The sequence below is a fragment of the Acanthaster planci genome, linkage group LG14 (genome assembly GCF_054643075.1).
Source record: "Acanthaster planci isolate LZ-2023a linkage group LG14, COTS_SCS, whole genome shotgun sequence".
NCBI lineage: Eukaryota > Metazoa > Echinodermata > Asteroidea > Valvatida > Acanthasteridae > Acanthaster > Acanthaster planci.
This window is the reverse complement of record NC_141790.1, coordinates 46,153-64,864: the sequence shown is the minus strand read 5'-3', so window position 1 is coordinate 64,864 and position 18,712 is coordinate 46,153. Positions and strand designations below refer to the sequence as shown.

Below are 18,712 nucleotides of genomic sequence, written 5' to 3'. Positions count from 1 at the left end.
TTTTTAAGAGTCCAAAGAATTTGGACGTTTTTCTATGTATCTCTTGGTGGCCTTCTTGGGGATGAGTAAACTGGCACGCTATTTGAGGGAAGAGAAAAGAAATGTCATGAAAGGCCCTTCGTGACGTTGAATGCCATTACCGATAACAGCAGCTGTTAAGTAGAGCTGGCGTATGTCGGTCACCCAGCAGCTGCAGAGGAATCCAAGAGACATCAAAACGCCGCCGATGATTCCTGAGACTCTGCAGCCAAGTCGCTCCGTCAGAATCCCAGCAAAGACACCTTCAAAGTAATTACCAAAAAGCAAATGAATAGATCCCTTACTTGGTAATAGTTCCGTTGACATTGTAAGGAACCATCGAAGCGCGACACCATATATGAACCAGAAAGTGTAGAGCAAACGTATGGCAGAAGTACGCCACGTGTTGGCTCTTGATATCGACAAATTGTGCGCGTGACCCATTGGCTTTGTACTAGAGAACGAGAAACGGTTCCCCAAAATTTTATGTGGGCCCGTATCACAAATTTACTGGCAGATTTCAAAAACGTTTGTAGGAGAATATGAATGTTTACAACTCTTTTGAGATTACCACTGAGACATGGCAAGGAAGACAAAATGCTTTCAACAACGGCCGTCTCTTTGTCGTTGGTGCCGAAGTCTTCTTTCCAGCTGAGGTACAAGACGGTCGAGGCTCGCGGCAAACCCCACTGGATCGCCAGGGATTGACATGTGCGCTGCGATGGCAACCACTATTCCCCAGCCGCCTTCTGTTGGTTGATCTGGCCGATCCACCGCTCCACGCCCAATGCACATTTTCAGCTGACGAGGCTCAGGCGGCCTCCACGGGGAATCCTGCCAAGGTGAGTGGTTTTGAACTGGGGAATATGTCTTTCTTTAGTTTTGAAGACACCGGATCTACTGATAGGCCCAATCGACTCGTACAAATTAACGACGAAACGACTCCAGCCCAGGTATACACGTGCGCGAGTCCATCAGCCAGTCTAGACGACATGCACGATATGGTGCATGATGCCAGCTTGCCTTATGCCACACGTTATCCCCAATAATGTTCCACGTTTCGGATCGTTTTGGCTCCGAAGACCCACAATTCATGGGTGCTGCTTGGTCAACTTGAGAAGGTCGAATAAGAAGAGGCCAGTCTGCATGCTAAGTCACCAAACGTACACAGACACAGTGTCATAGACTTTATAGTCTGCAAGGGAAGGTCTGAATGACTACAGGACCTGATGTCCGATCATTTCAGACTTACTGTACTACACCAAGACCAGCCCTCAGAGCCCCAGAGATTATCTGGAGTCCACTCCAATGCGCACAGATTTACACAACTTTCCATCGTGACACTGATCATGCATTGGCATTTTCCATAGCCTAAATGGAGGTTTCACTGTGACCCTTGCGCGCACTCTTAAAATTCATTAAATTATTCTACCTTTGCTTCCGGATATGAGACATTAAGGTTTGGTTATTGGGCTCATCCTGTTGACATAACAGGTTCTATATAGCCATACTATAAAGGTTGCCCGCCAAGTGATTTGTTGCACGACAAATTTCGTTTCCAAGGTCACAAATCAACATCGAACGAAAATGTCAAAAGATGATCAATGGCGACAAAAATAATGTCGGCTTCCATTCGGTGCTGGATTCCCATGCTATGAACAACAACTGGAGGGGTGGATTCAGGATTTTTTGCCAGGGGTATTGGTGGGAAATTTTTGTTCGTGGGGGATACTATACGTGGTTTCGATTCGAATTCCAATCTTAACGTAGACAGACATGCACTTGGCCAGGGTTTCAGTTCCTGCCTTAATCCAAAGTTTTTCCTGCAATATAATTTCTGAGATCTCAAACTTCTGTCCATTTTCTCCGATTAGGTTTCCACACGATCGAGTCCAGGGCAAATGCACTGAGCCGTTTTAGGAACTGTTGGTTTGCCTTCTTTTCGCATCAAATATTCGTTATCGACACTTGACACGATTTTAACCATGTTTTCTCGGCAAAATTCGAGTGAGCAGTGAATCAATAGCTTGACGTGACAGTTTGTGACGTCGGGGAAGAAAAGTCATGTACCCAGTATCTATCAGATCTTGTAGATTATGCGTCTTGGGATGTGCTGTAATCTAACAGATTTCTGGCAGACTTCTGTACATTCAGTCATTAATTTAATTCTGAACTGTAGCTCAAATAAAAAGCGCTAAACTCTTGAAAGTGGTTTAAAGAGCAAGTCAGTTGACTGGTACTACGGTAATTTCCTACAGGAGACGAACTTGCACACGATGAAAGGTTCAACAGTATGATTGAGATCGGAGCAAAGACTATTGAGGTTTTCCAGTTAATGTCCTCTTACCTTCCTTAAGATGTTCCATATTCACACATTTCTTCTTTTCAGCTAATTTGTATGTATCAGTGTGATGTCCACTAACCGAAATCATCATGTCAAAGGCCCCCTCGAAGTGAGACTATCCATTAAGTAAATGAAAACACAAAATAATGAAACAACAATTTATTGAATGCATATTCATATAGGTGTAGGCAAACAGAATAGTACATAATGAATACGAACGTACGTTACCAAAAACAGGGCAGTGTACATTTCTGATATGGCTACCATTATCAAACTCCACTACGCCCAACACGACGTTATCAGTATCAACTACAAGGGCCTACAGTAACCTCTTCAATATGTGACAAAGGGGGACTCCCCAATGTGGTGCGCGAGCGACATACCCTAAGGCTATTGTGCCTACTTCATCCTCCTTGAAAATCCGAAATGAATTCCAAATATTCCGTCAACCAAAAGAAGACACAAAAGAGGGGCCTCCCCCTTTGCCACATATGGTGCCCCAAGTGTGCTTTTTAAAGCCTACCCTTGATGTATCGTCTATCAACATTTCTCGAGCAGAAACATTCTTGAACGTAATGAAGCAAGATATAAGACGGAGAGACCCCTCCCTGCTTTGTGTTGGTCATTGTCTCACTGGAATCTGAGGAATTCTTTTCAGACATGGGAGGGGGATGTGTTAGGTAACACGTGTCAATAGAGTGTGTATGGCGAATGGACATATGGGGGGTACCCTTGGGTCTCATTTCTTACATATTTTTGAAGTGGAGAAAGCTGACACACGTGCAGCGTAATCCATTGTTGAGTCATGGGACGTTGTGGTCACACTGGGCATGCACTCAGCAATTCATACGTCGGAGACTTCTCGGCAACTGTTTGAATAATTTTTATTTTAACTTCTTAAAGGTGTGTATCTGTCCAAAACCTTTTAAACTTAATGAAATCTTCCTTTTTATTGAAGGATTAAAGATTGGTCTCGGGAATGATGTTGATTTAAAAAGTGAAATTCTCACTAACTGCGCCATCAAGGAGGTCCGCTTAAATGATCAGTTTAAAAGTAGCTGCAAGAATTCTGAAGAATATAAGTAAACATTACAGAATGTGGGGAGAATACAAAGGCTACAGACTTCCTGTAAACAAATCTGGACCCGTAATGCCTTTAACTGACACACAGAGGTCCTTAAAGCCACTGGTGGCCATCTTTAACGTACCGAATAAAAGGGCAATACACAGGCTTGCTGTTGTTAACCGTATTCGTTCCTGGCATCAAGGTTACAATGGCAAAGTAGCCGGCCATCACCTTCGTATTCGACACGGTGATATGGCCGCCGGTGGTTTCGGTCGGTTTACAAAGGCATTGCGAGTCTAGATTTTCAATATGACGTCCGTGATAAGGCGGGTTCGACCGTAGAACATGAGGCACGCATGATCAGCACGACATTGGTCGAAAAATGTCCACGAATCACCTGCCCAAAAGCGTGCTACCACTGATATATCAGCCTGGGTCTGGTGTATTTTGCATATCATGCAAGATATGGGGCGGAGAGCACCCCCCAACCTTTGTGCTGGTCGTTGTTTGATCAGAATCTCGGGAATTCATTACAGATATCTGGGGGATGTGTTAGGTAACTATTGTCTAGAGTGTGTATTGGGATTGGACATGTGGGGGGGGTACCCCTCCGCCCCATACGGTGCACGGTATCCATATAAGGAGATTGTTTTGTACAACTATAAAATAAAATTGACGGGGGAGGTTGGGGACATTAAAGTAAAATTCTACAACATTTCTTCTTTTGACTCTCTGACTTAAAAAAAGGTATTAATGACTGGGAATAAATATGTGCTTGGCCGGTCTTTCGGGCTTAGGAGACTGAACGCTGATATGCCCTCCCCTGAGACTCGGGCATTGATTGCGTCCATTCTCCTCAGCCGGTCAGGCACATTTAAGACTGGCCAAGCACACATTTATTCCCTTATTAAAAATATCTTCCCACTTCTGCCACAGAGTGCTGAAGGTACGCCCAAACGCAGGAACGTTTAATATACATTCTGACAACACGTCATTAATACTGGTACACAAAAAGCATGACGAGTCAAACCATCTGAAAGCATGACATTAATCACACTAGATTATGACCAACATCATCAAGAAATGTATGCTCCGAGGCTGAACTTTCTTTCAACCATGAGAACGCATGATTATCAGTGTTCACAATGAAATTATTGTGCCCCACAAGCCTTGCTTGTTCCTTCAAACGTCGGTAGGTTCGACGTTCTCGCCCGGTTCCACCCTCTTCAGCTTTGGCAAGAGGAACATTAGAGCAGCACAGATAAAGTAGGCCGTGCTGAGAATGTAGAAGACCGCCTGGTAGTTAGACGAGGTCAAGTCCAGAATAGCACCTGTTGAACCAATCGTTATAGCGTAAATCAGTGGGGCAGCAAGGAAGTCCTTTTCCCTTGTTCTTGTCTAAAAATTGATAAGATTTCAGGACAAAATTTGTAAATATACCTATGGGCAGGTGCATATGGCAAGTGTGGAAATATATGTAATTCTATGCCACAACGCGCTTGCGTTCCACCTAACCTTTCCAACAAATGCCGTATTTTCCACGTTACATAAGATTCCGATTTGGTTTAGTTGCCTAAAACTTTCTTCCTTGGCTTTTCCCTCTTCCACTTTTGATTACCGATCCAGCACTGACTAGAGTGGAACGTTTCTAATAGTACTAAGAACAACACGTTCTTGCAAAATTGCCTTCGGGTTGCTCCACTTTATACTTTCTAACGACAAAGCTGTCATTTCCCCCCAATACCATTCCCGCTTTCTTCAACTACTGCTCATGTATTCACTTAAAACTCCTTTGAAATGCCAATTCCGACGGGGGAATTTAATAGTGGTACCTGCTTTGTATTTTTGCCCTTTGTCGAGTGGGATTTAACTGCTAACCCTTACACATTTCTGTCCAATTACTCACAAAAATGTACACTCTGGAGCATCATGAGCATAATATGTCACACTTACCAGCTACGATTGGCCCGATTACCGTGCCCAGCCCGACAAAAATCTGATTGATTCCCGAAGCAACAGCCATTTGTTTCACGCCAACAAAATGGCGGATTAGAATGAGCACTACGGCGGAAAAGTACCCACTCACAAATCCATGGAGAGATGACGCTATGGCGAAACTGTAGTAACTCTCCAGGCCCGTGATCAGTAGCGATATACCGGCTATCACCATGGAGATGGCGGTCACGTGCTCGGCTGATATCTTCCAGCTGACAAACACTCCGTGTCCCAGTCGACCGAGCAAGCTCCCGATACCTAATATACTCAGCAAGAAGGCGGCACTAGAGGGCGCCACACCCAAGCTCTGCGCTCTGGGAACGAGGTAAAGCAAGAACCCCATGTATGCGCAGTAGTACAAAATCTGGAGGGTGCACAGCAATGCAAAGCGGTAGCTTTTCACCAAAAGCTGAAAACCGAAAGAAACTGACAACCTTCTCATTAAATTTACAATTGGATTGCAGTTCTTGGATACCATTTTGAGAGAGACGTGACGCGTCCTGCTTTTCGAATGAGGACCATGCACTGTATGCGCCCCTTCAACCTCGAGCGCACCGACATCACGGCCAGAATCCTCACCGCTATTTCGTCTATCATTTGCAACACCTTTGCGTGGGGTCTCTCCCTCATACCGCGAGGCCATCCGCAACGGGGTTTTTCTTGGCGCTCGAATCGGGCGGAACAGTGCACAAAGTGTGATGATGTTTGCCGCTATGGCAGATGCGATCAGCAAGGTTCCCCGCCAACCGTAGTGTTCTAGGAGAACTTGGATAAGCGGCGGACCAGCCATGATCCCTGTTCCACAGCCGGACGACATCAAGGCATTGGCTACTTTGTACTTCCTCTTAAAGTACATTGCGACTGCGACTACAAGTGAATTATAGCAGATGCCCATGCCAGTTCCTGAAAAAACAATAAAATAAAAGACATCTTCATTTTCAACGGAGGTTTTGTGTAATAAGAGTATTGTTTGAACAGCCCGTTAGCGAGGAATCTTCACCGATAATGGTTTCTCAATTTTGTTCCTTATCCCAACCTTAACTGTAGTAAACGTTTATCATTGTTTGTGCAATTTCCATCTCCACGAGCAAAAATCGACCAGACAAGTTTGCCGCCAACTTTTCCCTGCGGTAAAAGTTGTCCGTTTCAGTGTTCCTTCGACATTTGAAGTAAAGATCTAGGTGTTCTGTATCAACAGAAAGTAAATTACCGGCTACAAACATTGTCAAGTAGAGCTGAACTATGTCGGTCACCCAACAGCTGCAGAAGAAACCGATGCAAGTCAGAGTGCCGCCAAAGATCCCTGAGACCCTGCTGCCGAATCGCTCCGTCAAGGGTCCGCCAAAGAGACCTTAATACAACATGGGTATTAAGAAGAAAGATTCTGTTCAGCAGCCGTGGCCATTAAGATGGAATAATGTGGGATTTGGGCTTCAGGATGAAAGAGAACGACACGTCGAAATCGGACGTAATTGTTCTCATGGTACAAGCGACCCATTGAAATGTTCATACACGCGCGTGGATATCCATAAGGGTGTGTCAAAATGACCACAGCAACAAAAAACTCTTTAATGTTGGATCGAATTGAAAATTCACACACCTTATATTAGGAACGTCTGCATAACTACAGATGCCATGTTTTAAAAGACCCGGAATGGGTCAGCTGGGGTGGATACCCAAGCTATGAGGTTGTAAGATGGCCCTAAAAGGGCTCAATAAGGATCAATATGTAAACTAAGTGATATAATTTCATGTTGTAGGTGCAGACTGATTTCTCGTGAAAAAGAATATATCGTAATTTCTGGCTAGCAAAACCTTTTTCAAATTCCATAAAATTCCCAACATTTTCGCCATTACGATGAGACTCTAGACACCTTAAATTTGGGCATGAAAACAGGATGCTTTTAACTGTCGCTGTCTTGTTTTGCCTTCCACGTCTTCTACGACAAGCGCTTAAAACTCTCAAAAACTCCCCAAAATCAGCATTCATCTTGAATGAAAAAAATGCAAACCATTTTGTACACCATCGTATTTCCTCTATTTCTCCATACACGCTGCGTGGTGTGTTCAAACCAAACCGGGTAGAAGAACTTACAACCGAAATTTGACATGGAGGATAGGATGCTCTGAACCACTGCTGTTTCTTTGTCGTTGGTGTCGAAGTCTTCCTTCCAGCTCAGGTACAAGACACCTGCACTCCGCACGAGACCCAGCACGATCGCCAAGACGAGGTGAGCCGCGATGACCACCACTATGCTCCGGCCACCTTCCGGCGGCTCTTCCGCTGCTCCACGCCCTGTCCGCCGCCCCGTATGTGACGGTTTGGCCATGTTTGACACACTGGACAAAACAAAATGGTGTGAGGGAATGCAAGCCACTATCGATATCTTTTCACGTGCCGGACTGTTCAGGCCTTCAAGAGATAATTTTAAAAAAAAATACTTTACGAAAGCATCAGTCTGGCACTGCGTTGATCAAAATACATGGAGTGGACTCGCACAAAGCCACAAATTTGTACTGCACACGGGTCTATTCTTGCAACACAGTGTTAAAATCTATTACTTGCAATCTTTATCAACCGTTTATCAAACAGAAATAACGACACACTTTAGCAACAAACTCAAAAAGTAACCAGGTGCAACGTATTAAACAAAGGGCTACGTATTATGAGCACAAGCGGTCAAGGTACACACAGCATTCCCATTGAGCCATGCTACGCCGTGGGTCATGAAAAAGCATAAAACAGTCTCCTTACCTGCAGATCCTCCCTACAAATGACAGCAGCAATGCGGTAATTCCTTGCGGATATGTTTCGGTTTTTTGAGTGGCAAAGTTGAAGTTTCCAACCGAAACATTTGGTACAGTTGCTGTACAGAGTCCAATATAGAACAGGTCTATAGGCCGTCATGCACGGTCTGCGGTTTAGCAAGCAGATAATATCTGGCCAGCTGGGTTTCAAGGAGCGGCAAAGTAAATACACATTCTCTTGGATAGGACAACTGTCGGTCCGAAAATCCTTTGACCTTTGATTCTATTGTTCAATCATTATCGTGTGGAACACGTTGTAAACAATACGAGTCAGTATGCATGAACAGCACGGTCGTGTGTATTGGTAGATTCGTGAGTCCACTAACAGATGGATGGGAGAGGGGTGGCGCTCTCCAATAGAGGGATCCCAATACCACGCTTTTAGCGTCGATCTGCGCACCTCTGCGTTTGAAAACGAGGCTGTATGTGTCAGCTTCAATTCTTAATACGATCAGACGATTAAAAAGTAAGGAGTTAAAACACAAAATACATAAAGGTATGTTAAATTCAGACTTTTCAGGCTGAAAAGTTTTGTGGAAGAGTCTTTCAGGATGACTCGACACGTAAAATCAAAAGAAAAAATAACGACAATCGACCGCGAACTAACGCACCTGCGATGGCCGTGTATCTCGTGCAGTGGGCGTGGTTTAAACACGAATCGGATACTCCATGTACTGTGTGGACTCCGCAGGCGCGCGCGACGAAGTTCAACACAGAGAGCCTCGGTTTCGACGCAGAAATGCGCAGAAGGCACTAATGTGAAATCCCTCTATGAAAGGGAAATTGAAGGCAATTTTGGAGGGCCCCTTTATTCCCTTTCCTCTTAATGCGTGTAAAAACCCAAACTTCATATACTTCTTTGTAAGTCCAGAACTTTTAAGATTGCGCAATATCCACGCTTGAGGCCCCCAATTCCCCCCCCCATTTTTGCTACGGACCCGCCCTTGAGTGTGTTGGGGTTAGCCCCCTCCCCCACATACAAACTCCATCAACCGCAAACACGTGAACATAAGAACAGAATGGAAATGTGAAACTCGTATTTTGTTTATCCTCGACTTTGCGCCAAAATCTTGATCAACTCTGAGGGCCTTGTTTTGCTTTACAACAGACGACGGGCACTCAAAAACAACAAAAAAGCGCACTTCTTGTCCTCGATATGGTCAATATTTTGCATTTTGTTTCAACTGGTCCCCAAGAGTATTGCACTCTATGCGCCGGAACGCTGTGGTATAGACTGTATACATGTGTCGGACATCTTGAATTGACAGAGGGGTTATAACTTTTTATTTTGGGAACCCGAGAGTTTAAGTCACAGCAACGAAATGAAAATTCAGTACAAATAAATGACATTTTACAACAATTAAAGTGAGGTTTGGAACTCCAAACAGTCTGGCACCACCCCATTCAACAGATTACACCGAGTAAGATAAATGCAGGGAACGAGGCACCGTCAACAAGGTCCAACGGAACGAAGGGAAACAATGCCTTGTCCACGTACAGCAATCCACGAGCTTGTCTCAATTAGTAGAGAATCGTTAAGAAATGTTATGAAGTTCCTCATTAGAAAATATAAGGCTTTCAAATTGACATCTGGGACAATTTCATTCCGGTTTACCAGATTATAGCCCCACCATTTCGTCACTAAGGATCCCTGCAACACATTTATCTTAGATTCACTTTTTGTGCATATTTCTACTCTTCTTGAATGTTTAAAAACTGCCTGATATCTTTGTGGAGACGAGGATGTTGGAGGTGCACTTTTTTATATATTCTAAACTGTCCAAGCTTTTCTGGACAAGTGAGGGCTTGACGGCTCTGATATGAATCGGGGAAGACACTGTTTTCGTTACATTTTTTTCCCAAATTTGCTCTTTGAAAATATTGTTAAATAAAGGTTGTTTGCTGGCTTTTTGCCGCCAACTTACCCAACTGTTTACCAAAGAAATGAAAATTTACGATAGCAAAATATTTAAAACAAAATCCAGCATTTTTGGTGCACAAGTCAATGGAGGGTTTAAGTTCATGTGCCTAGGGTGACATCACAGTTTTGCTGATCAAAATTGCATTAACATGAAAGCCATTTGGGCTCTGAAGTGAAGATTAAAATATTAAAACAAATTTGAAAATGTGGTTAATCGAAAGAAAAGGATGCCATTTCATGGGCTGGTATTGTATGTTCGCTTCTACTGCGATACACTCTAAAAAAATCCAGGGTCAGATTGACCCACAATTGGGTCCCATTCGGCGTGACCCTTTCTGGGTCAAAAAATGACCCCCTTTAGGATCGTATTTGACCCTTTCTGGGTCATAATTTGACCGAGAAAAGGGTCACGCCGAATGGGACCCAATTGTGGGTCAATCTGACCCGGGTGTTTTTAGAGTGTAGCCACTCGAAACGCATACATCCCGTGAGGTAGTCGTGTACTAATACTAATCCGGTGACCAAATAAGAAGCAATATTACTGAGGGGCAATCCTGTTCCCTGATGGTGAGCGCATGTTAGATCCCTCTTCCGGCAAAAGTATCGCGACTATGAGATCAACGGATTTGTGGGCCCACTCCTCTGATTACTTTATAGTATACACGTTCAATGTTGCAACGTGAGAAAAAAAATGCCAAATTGAAGGACCACTTGACATCATCACCCCATGCGGGATGGTAAACGTTGATCACACACATTGAGAACCAGCAAACATGCCCTTTTGCCGGTTTCAAGCTCTCGTTAGAACACGTTTGAATTAAGTAGTTACCACCGGTGATATTCGTGCTGGCGGAAAGCAATTTTAGTCATTATCTCTTGAGGGTTTGCATAACTGCCATCTTGCAGGCCAGTGCTTTTGTTCCATGGGATGAGCACGGAGGCGGTTATCCTGTGGAATAAAAGAACTACCCTACAAGATGGCGTACCACCCAAATCCTCTACAATGACTTCCACGGGCACATCTTTTCTTTACTGTCAGTCGCTGTGTTCTGCAAACGGTTTCAGGTTATACACACCAGCAACCATTTCTAGTATTCATTCAAGAAGACTTTCCATATACACGATGACATTAATCACTCGTCCCACGGCTGGACGACAATTCCGGGCTCTGCTCGTTTCAACATGGGAAAAAGCAACATCTGCAACGCACAGGCGCCGTACATTCCTGCCAGTACATAGAAGATCGTCTTGTAGCTGTCGGTGACGTCGAACAACCAGCCTGGGTTAAAACAACAGAAAGGTGACCTTTATAAGCCAACTTACTGGAACGTAATTATACTGTAGTTTTAATGTTGGTGTCGGGAAACCGATTTGTGGGAAGTCAAGTCGGTGAGAAAAGGTTTATTTGAAGTCTCCTAAATTTCGCAAGGTAGAGACGGGCATCAACATGATCAAAAGGAATCAAGTAGGGTCAGAATACTCCATTGGATATAATAAAGGTCACCAGTAACTTCGCTCCAGGTTTCATAAATGAAATATCTTAACTCAATTTAAAACGTACGTCATTTATTTGACTTTCTAATTTCTCTCTCCTACTAACGCATGTAAAAGGCTGGTTCGCACTTGGTGGAAAGTCACTTGCCGGGAAAGTGACCAATGGCGAAATCTTCGCGGCAAATTAGCAAAAGCAGTATTACTTGAACTCGGCAAATTTAGTGAATTGTTGTGAAGTAATGTTCACTTTATGTTTGCCTTCAGCATGAACAAGCTTTTATTCTACCATTAAAAGCAATTTGGTATACAGACCGACTTCAATTCATATCCAAAACAGGCATGCCAAAGTATTACTCACAGGCAGACTTTCTGTTTTACCTGCTATTACGGGCCCACTAAGCACCCCGATCCCCACGACCAGGTGACACAGGCCCGTGCTGAGAACGAGCCTGGTCAGGCCCACGTACCGCCGGATCAGCACGATCTGGATGGCGTGGAAAGCCCCGACGGTGAAGCCCTGCACGAAGGAGGCGGCTGCCAGCCAGGCGTAGCCGTCCAGGACGGGCAGGAGAGACGACAGGCTGGCCGAGAGGAAGCAGATGGTGATGACCGTCTCGGCCGACACCTTCCAGCTGATCAGCAGCCCGTTGCCCAGGCGGCCCAGCAGGCCCCCGATGCCCAGGAGGCTGATGAGGAAGGCGGCCGCAGAGGGCGACACACCAGTGCTCTCCGCCCGTGGAATAATAAACTGGATGAACCCCGTGTACGGTGCGTTCACCTCCGTCTGCACGAGACACAACATAGTGAACCGGTAGCTCTTGACAAAGACACTCAGTCCCAAGAACGCGGACACCTTCTTCCACAGACTAGCTTTAGGATTGACTGTCTCTCTGTGGGTTGGTAATATCCATTCCTGGGTGTCACCCTCTCCATCTTTTAGTCCAGGCGAAGTCTCCAAAAGCGACTCCCCCGGAACGGGGCCGGCTTCCGCAGCGGTTCCGTCGCCCTGGCGAATCTCACAGTCTTTCTTACTCGAGCCCGAGGCATCTGCGTCACTACAACCCAGGCCTGCCCCTGGCTGTTTGATCTGGCGACGGGGCGACCCCGGATTCCGCCGAGCAGGGGGCTGGAAAAGGGCGCAGCATACCATAATGTCCGCCATTATGGCCGAAAGGATCAGCACGGCTCCCCTCCACCCATAGCTGTCCACGAGGAGTTGCAGGAGAGGCGGCAGAGCTATGATTCCCGTCCCCATTCCGGAGTATGCCACTGCGTGGGCGGTCTTGTATCTCGTCTTGAAGTGCGTGGCAACGGCGTCAATCACTGACGTAAAGGAAAATCCCAGACCAAAGCCTGTCGAGACAGAAATAATAATGATAAGCATAGTAACGCCTGCAATCGTGGACTTATGAATTAATAAATTAATCAGAAATGGGAAATCAAAATGAGGGTACCTGTAGTCGTGGCTGCGATGTAAAGCTGTTTGATGTCGCTCACCCAGCAGCTACAGAAAAGTCCAAGAGCTATCAGTAATCCGCCGATCATTCCCGAGACCCGAGCACCGAAGCGCCGCGTTACAAGTCCGCCCGGAAATACTGCCACCGAAAGCAAAGCATGTACGATACATTATTGCTTGTCTGCACAACAGATGAATTACAGGGTTTCTGAATCTGCTCCACATGGATGCAAATTCGTTCCAGCATTCGTTGTTACTGAATTTAAAACACGGGCCCCGAGTGAGACCACAAGAGGGCGCAATTTTCCCGGCAGGCTCTTTTGGGCGGTGAATATAGCGAACGACCATGAAATAAAGTACGTTACGGTCACGTCGCTACAATGCCAATAATAAACATTCCCCATCAACTTGGTTCTTTTCAACCGATGGGGATGCTCCTGCTCATGGTGGATAATCGTCCCAAAGACGGCTGCTCTAGCCAAAGGACCGACTTGCAAGCTGCAACCAGTCGCGCGAAATTGTGTTGGCGAGTGAGGGGAGATGGCGTAAGTGGTAAGGGTGGTGCATTTGAAGCAAGATATGGGACGGGGAGAACCCCTCCCCACCTTTGTGTTTGATCGGAATCTAAGGAATTCTTTACAGACTTCTAGGGGGATGTGTTAGGTAGCAATAGTCCAGAGTGTGTATAGGGATTGGACAGGTAAGGGGGGTACCCCCCGTCCCATATCTTGCCTGGTATAGGGTGGGGAGTCTGGAAACCATGCCACTGGCGTCCCTCGGACACCCCCCTCAATAAAATTGGGTTTCGTTGGATCCACGCATTTTTTTTTCATTTATTTATTTATTTATACATTATTAAATTCCCTGGTATTATCGCATTTTTTCTTTATTTTTCGCAATAAAACCTACAGTAACATTGGTGAAATGAAGGTATGGTAAGCAGCCTCCTAAAATCGATAATAACTGAAACGACTGAAAGTGTGAAAAGCATCTTAATAGATCTTTTTCCCGTGATGTCACGATCGTGCTGGACCTATGATGTGTTGTGATGGTAATGAGTGCATAGTGTTGTGATGGTAATCTACCTATTCTAGATTAACGAGTCAAGCATGCTGCGTTCGCACGTGCGATTGCACGTGGTTGAAGCTCCCCGTAAGAATATATATGCAATCACCATAGCCAACTTGGCGGTCCACACGTGGTGGTATTGTTTACATTTAGTAAACAATATCAGCGATCTATAAGTCTATATCAGCGATCAGGTCCTGCGATCCGTCGATCCATCATTCTCTGCAACCACTACTCAATCTCACACTAACGTATTATCAACTGCCTTTGTACTTTTGTCTCTTGATTGAATGGGGTGATAAAACGCATATTTTTTAAGTAAATTTTGGCCTGGCAAAAAAAAAAGAACTACACTGAAAGGATGATGGAATACCCCTGTTTAATAATTGAGGGACATATAGCCCCCACCCTGGATTTACTACGTCCAACCTGCAACAGCAAACCACGCATAGATAGCTGCAGATTTGCGCGTGGTAGAAAAAAACCTTTTCGACGTTCGCAATGCATTATGGGTTTGCACAACCCAATGGGAGAAGAGTACCCGCAAAACGATAATCTGCTTCCAATTTATTACATATTCCAATTCAAGTCCTCCTCTTCTTACTGAGTGTTGAAGTATAGATTGGGGATGAAGATATTCACAAACTTTGAAGTTTCAAGCATGGCAGAAAAGAAAAATTCGGGGAATCCCTTCCAACAACAGAAGTTTTTGTCATTCGCCCTGCTTTAACCAAGATCGATCATGAATATTAATGCCCTAGTATTGGCCAATAAACTTGTAGCTCATTCATCCCGCATTGACCAATCACGTTATTTTCAGCCTAGAATGACTAGTGCCCTTTAAAAACAGACAATTAGGGGTGATTTTTCTTCTTACAAACATTTGAAAAATTATTTATTTTGCAAATCTTCCTTGTATACTACGCATGCATCTGTGAGGTGATGAGCAGATACTTTGAAATATTCTGAATAAAACTGTAAAATTGATTTCAGACTGGTTCACTTCCCCCATATGTTTATGCATAAAATGCACGGCCTATTTGTCATCCAAACCCATAATGCATTGCGAACGTCGAAAAGGGTTATTATAAGACACGCAAAGTCTGTACCAGTCTGTAGCATTAAAATGCAGTAATGTTTTAATAACTGGCTAAAATATTCGAAAAGCAACAGTATGTACGGGCTGAGAGGCCTGTCACTATTTTTGTCTTACCGCTGAAGCACGAGAAAGACGACAACAAACTCTGGACGGCCGCTGTTTCCCTGGCGGTAGTGTTGAACTCACTCTGCCAGCTCAGGTACAGCACGCCACAGCATCGCTGAAGGCCCAGCATCAGCGCCATGTTGACATGTCCCGCGAGAACGATCACCACACCCCTGCGGCCACCCTCCTTGGCCGGGGAGCTCTTGTCAGCGGCCGCCATCTTGTCTGACCTCGCCGCGTATCACTTCGATTAGCCCTAACAGAGCCTATTCTTCTGATTTCAATATGATTTTACAAATACCCTGAGTTAGTGTACAGAAACAAGTACGGTGAGCAAAGTGCTACCTCTACAGCATTGTACGAACACCGTGCCGCTGTAGGCCTATTTGTTGAATGACCTGGTGGAATTCCGCAGTCCACGTCTGCCGAAACGATTTCCGAGTGAGTGCACGCGGCCGTAGACGGAATTACACCAACGCATAATTATTAAATGAGAGCCCAACATCCGCAATACACCGTCACAGGGTAGGCTCGCTCATGGAGCTGTAAAAAAGGTTGCGCAGCAGGAAAAGCGGAGTAGGTTTTCAAATGGACGCCATTGAAAGAGGATAAAAATCGTGTGACACTTACTAGGTAATAGATCACTGCTTCCTGGTTTCTGCGTTGTTTGATTTGTGTGTCTTTTTTCTCCTTTCAATGCATGAGTGTCAACACCAACTCTCGGATGTGGTCGTACTTCCGAGTGACCCTACCCTGGATGCCGGTATCTGAACAGCCCCGTGTCCCTGGGCTGGTGTGCATTTGACGTTTATGGCCTATAGTCACAATTTAGTATGGGCAAATCTACGGGGAAGTACTGTACATGCACATGTACGTACTGCATGCATCGGGCCCGCAGTATCTGTAAACAAGCCTTCAGTTTCAGGTCTTCATCTTGACTTTGCGGCCCTACGCATGCAGGGACCCATTAATTTATGTTGTACAAATTGTGATGCCAGACATTTTCGATGAGATTTCCTATTCTCATAGGACTTCTGAACCTGAATGCAATCGTCATTGCCGCATGCCATTTATTTGGTTGCTTTTCTCAGGGATAAATATTTTACTTGCAAAGAGTCGACGCCATGAGTTTTATTTGGGAACATGTTTTGTGCGAAATCCATTCCTCTAACATACGACGAAACGCGTTCCTTTTTGGGTGTCCTCAAGAAGGATCGAGTGTGCCTTTAAAAGAATCCAAAATGCTTCATTCATGCTTTTCCTGACAAGTGAGGGTGGCATTGTTGTGATGTCATTACGGGAAGACACTGCTCAGCTTGGGGGATTTCTGTCGAAATTGGGAACCGGGGATAAGTCGAGCTCCGTCAAAATGTTTGTAAGGAAACGTTGCCCATTATACTAGTTGCCTTTATGGGATAATATCAAGAACTGCATAAATTTGAAACACCACCGAATAACCAAACTTTGAAAACCAAATTTACGACAGTAAAACCCCCAAAAGTTCCAGTTAAATCTAGTGCAGATTGACCTTTAAGAAACGTTAGTGGTTTTCGGTGCCTTGAGTGACATCACACTTATGTTCATTATGCAAATTGCATCAGAATAAAATTAATAAATATCACAACTATGCCCTTCAAACGGCACCAATAAAAAGAATGAATGTCGGGATTGAAAAATGAAATGATGTTAAAACAGGACTGATTATTTATAAACTCCACTGAAAACATCGCCCGGACACTTTTAAACCGACTCTCAACAGACAATGCCAATACTGCAGTGGTACTCCTACGGTAATACGTGTACAAGCTGAACTGAATTCGAATACATGTAGCAATACAATGTATATGGAAGGCTGGTCTGGGCCTACGTGACCGCTGGCGCCGTAACCGCAGTATATAAAGTATTGTGTAACTAGCTACAAAGCCTTTACAGAATTATGCAAGGCAATGCTGACCATTCGTCCAGACCGTTCCAGTGACCAAAGAAAGAGATGTAAATAGAGATTTTTTTTTAGATCTGCGGCCGCGCACTATCGGAAGTAGCTTCACTAGTGGAGCCAGATCGGAACGAGAGTGGTAAATACTCGAGGTCAATATCATCAGCCCTCCTTCTTGGAAATTTAACGAAATGGCAAGGGAAAACTCTACTGAAAGGCTTCTTGAAAACGGTCGAGTCTTTACCGAGCAATACATGTTTTAAAACAAAGCAGATATAACGACAGAATATCTATTAAAACTTCTGACAATACAGGCCCGTGTAATATTGATATTGCCATCGTTTGTTCACATCACATGTGCGCTTCCCACGTAGGGACAATTATTAAGCAGATTCGATATAAGTAAGCTTTTACACCACTTTGGTTGATTCTCAATATCTCTGGCCTTGTAAACTTAACCATGGAGGTACAAAAGCTCACCTTGAATGCCCTGTAATCATACAGCAAGGTCAAAGACCATCAAGACCGAGGTTGGCGCCGGCTGAAATGTGATGGCCTCGCTCAGCGTGTAAAGTGATTCTTTGCCTAGTGACCTCCTATAGCCAGCTAACTGGCTGTTCGGCTGTCCAGAGGGTACTTAACTGATGTGATCGCTTTAAATCGGGAGAGTCCATTGGCTGTTCTTACCTTGTTGACGTAACCGATCGCCTTAACGCTAGCGGCAATGTAAACATTACACGTTCCACATTCCACGGTCGGTAATGGGCCGCCTTCATTCCAGTTTTCCCGGATCACCTTTCGTGAATGACAATCCAAAAGCCCGTCGTGTTAGGCAGTTAACTGCAAAAATAGGCAGGTAAAAGGATAGGCCTAGGATGTAGGCAAAGATTTCGCCGGTAGGCCTAAGTGACACAGTGAAAAAGAATGACGTTTAGTGCCTCATCAGCGAAAGTAACGGTCAAGCGGCCCTTATACCGTCACGACTTGACTCTGGACCCAAGCTACACGCCGCGCCGATGTGAGAAGTGCTCGGGCACGGGAATTGGGACAGTAGGCTTGGGGTTAGAAAATCGTCCGTTTTCCTGAGCAAAAAAGGTAACTGTGCCAAGATAAAGTCTTTTCGATAGGCTCTGGGTACGCTTCGAGCACATTCGGTCATTAGTCTAAGAAATAACCTTGAAATTCGGCCTCGTTCTGACCTGATGTTCATGCACACACAACACAGCTCCGACAAGAACTTGAAGTGAACAGACAGTAACGTCTCGGCGTCATTGCTCCACATCCGACGGTCACATTGAGAGACTAAGGCCAACGTCCATACCCTAGAACTTACTTTGTAAATGTAAGGGATTTCCCTTTTGGAATTGATCTTTACCTTCACTGAGAAAGAGATAGCAAAAGT

General features: G+C 44.8%; 2 protein-coding genes across 8 annotated transcripts; both read right to left on the bottom strand.

The window, feature by feature from the left end:
- Positions 1-598: 598 nt before the first annotated feature.
- On the bottom strand, positions 599-9,130 carry LOC110977947 (monocarboxylate transporter 13-like). 4 transcript variants are annotated; one of them, XR_015427617.1, is made up of 7 exons: positions 8,179-9,129; positions 7,519-7,763; positions 6,634-6,774; positions 5,382-6,326; positions 3,113-4,759; positions 2,366-2,477; positions 599-852 (listed from the first exon to the last, which is right to left on the bottom strand). XR_015427617.1 is itself a non-coding variant. In XM_087145421.1 (5 exons), the coding sequence occupies exons 2-5, from the start codon at positions 7,751-7,753 to the stop codon at positions 4,611-4,613; spliced, it is 1,470 nt and encodes a 489-aa protein (XP_087001547.1). In that variant the 5' UTR covers positions 7,754-7,836; positions 8,179-9,130; the 3' UTR covers positions 2,507-4,610. The 4 variants fall into 4 exon arrangements, 2 of the variants coding, with proteins under 2 accessions (XP_087001547.1, XP_087001545.1); XR_015427616.1 differs by having other exon boundaries at positions 599-2,477; XM_087145421.1 differs by lacking the exons at positions 599-852; positions 2,366-2,477 and having other exon boundaries at positions 2,507-4,759; positions 7,519-7,836; positions 8,179-9,130.
- A 357-nt stretch (positions 9,131-9,487) lies between these two features.
- LOC147796728 (monocarboxylate transporter 13-like) lies at positions 9,488-18,584 on the bottom strand. Of its 4 annotated transcripts, none has more exons than XM_087145685.1 (5): positions 17,791-18,584; positions 15,384-15,648; positions 13,101-13,241; positions 12,025-12,999; positions 9,488-11,431 (listed from the first exon to the last, which is right to left on the bottom strand). In XM_087145685.1, the coding sequence occupies exons 2-5, from the start codon at positions 15,592-15,594 to the stop codon at positions 11,286-11,288; spliced, it is 1,473 nt and encodes a 490-aa protein (XP_087001811.1). In that variant the 5' UTR covers positions 15,595-15,648; positions 17,791-18,584; the 3' UTR covers positions 9,488-11,285. The 4 variants fall into 4 exon arrangements, with proteins under 4 accessions (XP_087001811.1, XP_087001812.1, XP_087001813.1 ...); XM_087145686.1 differs by having other exon boundaries at positions 17,998-18,584; XM_087145687.1 differs by lacking the exon at positions 17,791-18,584 and adding an exon at positions 16,005-17,669.
- Between the last annotated feature and the right edge of the window lie 128 nt (positions 18,585-18,712).

Coding starts and splice junctions, on each gene's coding strand:
- LOC110977947 (XM_087145421.1), bottom strand. CDS start 7,753: ATGGCCAAACCGTCACATACGGGGCGGCGGACAGGGCGTGGAGCAGCG. Junction 6,775..7,518: donor CTCCATGTCAAATTTCGGTT/GTAAGTTCTTCT, acceptor TGTTGTATTAAG/GTCTCTTTGGCGGACCCTTG. Junction 6,327..6,633: donor CTTGACAATGTTTGTAGCCG/GTAATTTACTTT, acceptor TTGTTTTTTCAG/GAACTGGCATGGGCATCTGC.
- LOC147796728 (XM_087145685.1), bottom strand. CDS start 15,594: ATGGCGGCCGCTGACAAGAGCTCCCCGGCCAAGGAGGGTGGCCGCAGG. Junction 13,242..15,383: donor GTCTTTCTCGTGCTTCAGCG/GTAAGACAAAAA, acceptor TTTCGGTGGCAG/TATTTCCGGGCGGACTTGTA. Junction 13,000..13,100: donor CATCGCAGCCACGACTACAG/GTACCCTCATTT, acceptor CTGTCTCGACAG/GCTTTGGTCTGGGATTTTCC.